This window comes from Rhincodon typus, chromosome 4 (genome assembly GCF_021869965.1).
Source record: "Rhincodon typus isolate 14 chromosome 4, sRhiTyp1.1, whole genome shotgun sequence".
Classification (NCBI taxonomy): domain Eukaryota; kingdom Metazoa; phylum Chordata; class Chondrichthyes; order Orectolobiformes; family Rhincodontidae; genus Rhincodon; species Rhincodon typus.
The window spans coordinates 84,957,417-84,965,297 of record NC_063335.1 but is presented as its reverse complement, the minus strand read 5'-3'; the positions used below and the strand labels follow the sequence as shown (position 1 = coordinate 84,965,297).

The window sequence follows — 7,881 nt, the reverse complement described above, 5'->3', positions numbered from 1 at the left end:
TAATTCAGATACAGGAGACCAGCATCTGAATTAGAACATAAAAACAACCAGTGTTATATTTTATTTTCACTTTCTGGAATAGTTATCTAAGCAGCAAAGCAATTGCATTCAATATAATTTTACACTATATATCATATCACATAAAACTTCTTGTAACTTACACATAGATAAATAAACGTTACTTTATTATGAATTTTGTTGTACCTGGTGACTCTCAAATTAAACTTCCATTTCATACAAAGCTAAATGTTTGATCTTGTTTATTTACAATTGTCATATTAAAGCATTGCAGATCTCTCCCAACGCATTTACTTAAGCCAGACAGACAGCCAAATTCCAACTTTTAGAGATCAAGTCATTACTAGTGACCTAGTTGTAATATTTGCTTACATTAACAAAAAAAAAAAAAAAAAATGGCAATTATGTACCATTTTCTCAAAAACCTTGTGTATCCAAAATTTTGTTGACCTACATTTACCACAGCTTTCAGTTTTCTGCATTATGCTTATAATGTGTACTTATAACATGGGAATTAAACTGCACTATTGTAACAGTTATATCGTCTCTGTACATTCTTGCAAGTTCTTCAGGAAGACTTAACATCTTGGACAAACGCTCATGATCAATAGCTCCAAATTCATTTTGACCAACAGCATGCCTTATAAGATGAGTTGCAGAATTTTGATCCTCAAATGCAGATGAAATGCGATCTCTTCTTTCCATTAATATACCATGCATCTGACCAAGAGTCACTTTATAACCCCCAACAGAAATAGGTTGCTGAAGATGGACACCAGTTAGATGCTCCCCAATTATTCTTACAACATCCTCTCTATGTAAAATTTCCCACAGACCATCTGTGGCTAATACAAGAAATTTGTCCTGAGGCCTTAATTTATGGTAAGTCACTTCAGGTTGAGCCGTTAGATATGGGGGAGTGAGATAGTTAGGTGGGAAGAATTTTGTACAGTCATTCTCATTTAACACCTCTGGACCAGACTCCAGCACCCGTTTCTGCAAATCTATGCTCCACTTGAACTTAACATCTCCAAAAGCTCTAAAGGGCATTAGCAAGGAAAGCAGACGGTCTTGTTTGATAATAGTCTTGACCTCAGATTTTGGATGTTCAGACTTTACTCTTTCCACTTCCCTCTCATTCTGTGCATTATGGTCATTAGACAGTGTGAGTGCAGACCAAGTTCCATTTTCCTCCTGAACGCCAAGCACAGCTCTGCTGTCTCCAGCATTTGCAATGTGCAAATCTAAACCATCTATGTGTGCAACACAGGCAGTTGCACCAGAAAAGGCCACACGCAACTGCCAATAATTGAGAAAGGAATTGCTATTACCCACTTGAGCTTCTAAGGAAATATCATTGTCAAGCCTTTTGAATGAATTTATCAAAGCTTCCATTATATCTGGTGTCTCTTCAGTGTGCAGATCAATTAGCTCTTGCCAGTAGGTTCTTAAACTATCAAAGTACATCTTTGAAGCCTCCTTACTGAAGTAGTCAATAGGATGTTTATGCCACTGTAAGAGTGGCAATACAACACGGCCATTTTCCACTGCATTCTCTATTTCCAGTAAGGTTTCCCGATTTAGCAAAGCAACAGCAATATAGTAAAACAGCCTTTCACTGATTGCCTGTGCACAGGCACATCCTGCATGTCCATCTATAACACTCAGGAGCATTCCTCTGGTCTGCAGACAGGTAGCCGCACATCTTCGATCTTCAACTGGAGAATTAGCTGACAACTGGTTAGAGTCAAAACCAAGAACCGAACTAACATTCTTCCCATCAAATTCAGGTACTTTAAAACTGTACTCATTTGCTTTCAGAATACTGTTAACTTGAGGAGGAGTAAGGTTATAAAATTGCGCAACTGTGGTCCTGTAGTTCCTTGAATGGAAATGACCAAATAAGTCTTCAGGCTTGCTCCATCTGAAGAAGGGTCTTGGAAAAGTCTTTCGCAGGGATCTGACTGCTGCTTGCCAACTGATTTGTGTACATAGGTGACTCTGGAAGATGTGATGGCGGCAGGCTGTGACATATATTTTGCTCATCTCTCCATTTCTAAGTGCTGGAAACAAAAGGTGTATTGGCACCAACATTTCACCAGGCTAGAGTACAGTAGAACAACTTTTATGCATTTCCTATTAAAAAAGGGAGGAAAAACAAATTCAATTTTATTATGCATAAAATGAGCATGGGGAATCAATTTAAAAGTGGATAATAGTTTTGTGTAGCTTAATTAAAAATTGATGCTTCTAAAGTATATTTAGCATTCACTAAATCATTCCAACATACTTAACCAGAGTGATATCAACAAAATCATTTGATACACCAAACTACGGAAGGAGATATCTGGACAGATGATAGAATGTTTGATCAAAGATGTAGATTTAAGGATTGCATAATGAAAACATCTAAATACTGCAGCACAATCATTAATTTTGAATATTTAAGTTGCTAAATATACAGGACCATAAATAGATATTATAAGGTTATAAAGCTCGGATGAACAAATACAACTTTTCAATATACAGGCTGTCCTTTGTTTCCCAAGCCTAGAAAAACGAGAAATTAGGGTAATAAACTATATTAGTGAGTCATCAAGTTCAAGGATTGCTACACAGACCACATGCAGAATATACAATTAAATATTTCATACAACTTGAACAAGTTTGAAACATTGCTACGTAACGAAAGCAAAATACTGCAAAGGCTGAAATGTAAAATGAAAACCAAAAATTCTGGAAACGTTCAGCAGTTCAGGTCTCAGCTTGAGAGAGATAAAAGGTTAATTCTTCAAGCCGTTTTGTTTTTAAATTCATTGTTGATATGGGTGCCGCTAACCAAGCCAGAAATTATTGCCTGTACTTAACTGCACTGAAGAAGATGGTCATAGAATCAGAGAGGACGGAAACAGATCCTTCAGTCCAACAAGTCCATGCTGACCATAATCCCAAACTAAACTAGTCCCACCTGCCTGTGCTTGGTCCATATCCCTCCAGGCATTTATGTAATTATCCAAATGTCTCAAACACTAACTGTAATTGCATCCACCACTTCCTCTGGAAATTCATTCTGCACACAAACCACTCAAAACAAACTGCCCCTCGTGTCTTTTTAAAAATCTTTATCCTCTCACCTTAAAAACGTGTCCCCTAATCTTGAAATCCCCACCCTAGGGGAAAAAAAAAGGTCTGCCATTCACCTCATGATTTTACACCTCTCCAAGGTCATCCCCTCAACCTCCTATGCTTCAGTCAAAATTCTCCCAGCCTCTACTTATTACTCAGATCTTCCATTCCCTGCAACATCCTTGTCAATCTTTTCTGAACCCTCTCCAGCTTAATAATATCCTTCCTATAACATTGTGACCAGAACTGGACACAGCACTCCGGAAGACTGGGGTGTAAGGGAAGGTAATAGCCTCATGGTATGAGTTGTTAGACTATTAATCCAGAGACCCAGATAATGTTCTGGGACCAAATCTTGCTATGGCAGACTGTAGAAATGGAGTTCAATAAAAATCTGGAGCTAAGGCTCTAATGATAATGGTCATCTAATAATGATGACCATGAAACTTTTGTCAATTGTTGGGAAAAACCCATCTGATTCACTTACGTCCTTTAGGGAAGGAATCTGCCATCCTTATGTAGTCTGACTTACACGTGACTCCAGACCCATAGAAACATGGTTGACTCTTAGCTACCCACTGTGACAACTTGGGATGGGCAATAAATGCTGGCCTAGCCAGTGACACCATATCCCATGACTGAATTAGAAAAATTATATAGTAATGATACCCATAGTGTTGTCAGGAGGGAGTTACAGCGAGTGAATGAAGTCATACTGTTCCAAGTCAGGATGGAGCGTGGCCTGGAGAGGAAGTTGCAAATGGTGTTCTTACGCACCTGCTGGCACATCCTTCTCGGTGGCAGAGAGTGAAGGTTTGGAAGATGCAGTCAAAGGAGGCCTGGTGAATTACTGCAGTGTACCTTATCAAAGCAGTACCTTATACTGCTGCTAGCGGGCATCAGTGGTACAGAAAGCAAATACTGAAATGTGGTGGATGGGATGTCAATCAAGCCAGCTGCTTTGTTCTAAATGGAGTGTTGCTAGAACTGCATCCAAACAGGGAAGAGAAGGGGTAGCATTCCCTTTAATATATTGTCCTCTTCTGTGTGAGCCTTCGAGATTGGTGTATGACAACCACTTTCAGATGTCAATGCCGTGATCTGCGCTGGCATGACAATTGCTGTGCACTGAACATCAGATCAGCTGCTTAGCGGGCACATTGGAATGGGATACTGTCCACCAATGACTGGAGTCTTGAGAATCCCGGGTGAAGAGTTACTGGTCACAGAATTCCTGGCCTCTGACCTTCTCTTGTAGCAATAGCACACCTCAAGACCACATTTAGGACTGGTCCAGTTCAGTTTCTAGTCAATGATAATTCCCAGAATGTTGATAGCAGTAGATTCAGTGATGTAAAACCACTGAATGTCAAGGTATGATGGTTAAATTCTCTCCATTTGGAGATCATTTATATTGTACAAACGTTACTTGCCACTCACCAGCCCAAGCTAGGATGTTCTCAGGCTTTCTATATTATTGTAAGCCTCTTCAGTACGAGTTGGAAATGGTACTGAACATTGCAAAGTCATCAGCAAACATCCCTCCATCATGACATCATTAAGTAGGTAAGGTCAGTGATAAAATGTTTGGGCATAGGATACTGTACTGAGGAATTCTCTCAATGATTTCTTAGGATTGAGATAATTGTCTTCCAACAACTGCAATCAAATTTCTTTGTGCCAATGGAGAGCTTTCCCCTTCATTGAATCACATTTTGCTAAAGTTCCTTGATGCCATACTTGGTCAAATGTTGCCTTGATCTCAAAGGCAGTCACTCAACTCATTTCATGCCTGGAGATCAGGTCTTACAGCAATGTTTGCACCACGGCTGCAACCAAGTCCAAAGCTTAGCGGGCATGGGTGAAACAAAATCAATCAAGCATGAACACAAACAGAAGCTGCTGGAAAAGCTCAGCAGATCTAGCAGCATCTATGAAGAAAAAATAAATCAGAGTTAATGTTTCAGGTCTGGTGACCCTCCCTCAGAACAAGCATGAGATGGTTATTCATTTGCAAATGCCACTTGATAGCACTGTTCATGTTTATTTGTGACCTCCATCAGCCACTGTACTTTGCTTTTATGATGGCATTAAGTGGCTAGGTTAGATTTGTCCTGCTCCTTGTGGACAAGGCATCTGTGGGGCTTCGACTTTAAGTAGGAAGCAGAGATGGATTACCCACTTGGCATCCAGCTACTACCTGAAATGCAAGTGCTTCATTCAGTCTAGTTTTCCTGTTACGTCAGAATAAAAGAAGAAATCATTGGCTTGAAATATTGACTCAAATGAGAAAGGCAATTTTCTTAAAAGAATTCTCAAATGCCTATTCATATTGAATGACACTAGTTTGTATTTAATTGCCCAGTACAGATTGGATTACAGAGAGGGAAGGACCTACATCTTCTGAGGAGTGGCAATTATCATTGTATTGCCGCTCTGCTCAAACATTGTTTCAACACAACTCTGCATTTACTCTAGACCATTCTGAATCAGCAGTGTACATTGCAGAGTGACATTGAGTCAGAGAAGATAGAGCACACCTCTTTTTACAACACTTACTGCCAAATGATAAACTTAAAGTTTCAAATTCTGAAGAAGGGTCACTGGATCCAAAACATTAACTCTGATAACTCTCCACAGATGCTGCCAGACCTGAGATAACAAGGTTTAGAGCTGGATGAACACAGCAGGCCAAGCAGCATCAGAGGAGCAGGAAGGCTAGACCGTTTTTCCAGTAATTTGTTGTGTTTTTGTTTCCGATTCCCAGCAGCCACAGTTCTTGCAGCTTTTTGGTAAGCTTAAGTGTTCAATTTCATTGCAAGTGAATGGGCAAATAGATGAATGAATGGATACGTAGGCTGGATGAGGTTAAGTCGATATGTTGATAAAATGGTGGGATTGTGTTGTAGTCAACAGGTTACAGAGGACCATATGGGGAGGCTGTCAGAGTTTAGAATGCAGTATGGTGGGGCAGGTTAGTTCTAAATTTCCTGGGTAACTTTCCAGGTAAGTACTGTCTAATCATCTGACTTTTCAGAAGATCTGGGGAAACAGTAATTGCCCATCAAAAGAAGAAACCACCTGGGTCATTCCCACATTGTTCAGCACATTGGGACTCTACAGAAGTCCCAAGCCCACATTGTATTTCTGGTCCCAAGCAATCCAGAGACTGGAACATTTGGGAGATAGATACTTGAAGAAAGATAGTCAGTGCAAGTAATTAAACCTAAATATGTTTCAAATCTTTTCCATTAAAATCATGTAGTAAGTTTCTAACCTTTACATAATCAAGAATACTTCTCTGGAGTAATAGTAGAGTCACCATAGTCAAACCTGACCACAGGGCTGCTCTCTCATTAAAGAGAGACACAGTTGGTGGTGGCTTAACCTGAGGGTCACCACACCTCAGTTATGGGGAGAAGTCGAGGTGGAGAGTTCTCCACAGTAACTTCAGCCTGGGCAGGAATTGCACCCACACCTTGCATCGCTCTGCAACAGGCGTCCAGCCCACTGAGCTAGTCGATATTAAATGAATGAATGAAAAAAAGTAGCCCGATATTTAAGCTACTTGCAGCGTTTTCTGCAATTTAGTTACAATGCATTAACACCTTTTCGCATCTCGATTCCCACCACCACCTTTAGCTCAATGACAGCAGGGGTGCGGTATGCACTTCGCACCAGCCAGTGGCCTCGGTGCTCAGTGGCTACTTCGCACATCTGGACTCCGGTCCAGTGACACATATCAATCCAAACACCGGCGCCGGGGGATCGCATCACCACAGACCACCCCACTCCCTCGAGACCCCCGCCCGAGTAGCACCGCCCCACAGCTTTCCGGGCACCGCCCAAGCCACAGGCTGTCAGCCGGACTGACAGACACTGCTCAATCCATTCCCAAAGATACGGTGCCGTATCCTACCGACCTCTCCGCATCTCACCCGCTACGGCAACAACACTCAGTAATTCGAGCCAAGCCACCCCCTCGTCCGACTCTGGCAAAGCTGGTCTGCTTCCCTCCCGGTACATGGAGACTAACCACCATAACCGGCCAGATTTTTTTCCATTCTAACCCCGCCGGACGCCAACCGGTACAAACCTGCCAGTCACAGCCCGAGAAGGAGGAATTTCTCTCCCACCCTCTCCTCGCCTCCGCGCACCGCCGCTTATGACAGCAGCACCGACAAACCCGCCGGGCGCGCACGCGCTCCGACCGTTTGACATTGACACCAGCCCCGCGCTGATTGGCTGAAGCTGGGGGTGGGTTCCGCAGAGACGTCACCACGAAGGCGCGAGCGGCTGTGAGGGACAAAAAAAGAAGTTGCTGGAAAAGCTCAGCAGGTATGGCAGCATCTTTGAAGAGTTTGGGGCCTGGTAACCCTTCCTCAGAACGGCTGTGAGGGGTTTGCATTGAGCGCCGGGATGGTTGTTCACATTGTCCAAAACCTGTAGAGTAGGACGGACGAGGGAGAGAGGAAACAGGTATCGATCCGTGGAGACCAGGAGGACGAGCCCTGGAGTAAGAGACAGGAAAAGAGAGAAAAAAAACATGGTCGGAGACGGGTGTGCTGGTGTGAAGTAATTAGATTGTAAGAGATCTAGGGAAGAGATACGGGTATCAATCCGAGCAGGACAAAAGACGCTAAAAAGATGTGAAAGGCTAAGGAAGAAACGGCGGTTAAGAGGAGGGAAAGTGCACACCCGTTGTTAGTCCTTGGTCGTTGAGGGGTTGTGCGCTTT

At 42.3% G+C, this 7,881-nt stretch overlaps 1 protein-coding gene across 1 annotated transcript; it reads right to left on the bottom strand.

Annotated features, from left to right (window-relative positions):
- Positions 1 to 243: 243 nt before the first annotated feature.
- Positions 244 to 7,330, bottom strand: pdp1 (pyruvate dehydrogenase phosphatase catalytic subunit 1). The gene is made up of 2 exons (XM_020513668.2): positions 7,241 to 7,330; positions 244 to 2,154 (listed from the first exon to the last, which is right to left on the bottom strand). Exon 2 carries the CDS (start codon positions 2,110 to 2,112, stop codon positions 487 to 489), a length of 1,626 nt encoding a protein of 541 aa, XP_020369257.1. The 5' UTR covers positions 2,113 to 2,154; positions 7,241 to 7,330; the 3' UTR covers positions 244 to 486.
- Positions 7,331 to 7,881: the final 551 nt, after the last annotated feature.

Excerpts from the sequence above, each read along its gene's own strand:
- pdp1 (XM_020513668.2), bottom strand. The coding sequence starts at position 2,112 with ATGTTGGTGCCAATACACCTTTTGTTTCCAGCACTTAGAAATGGAGAG.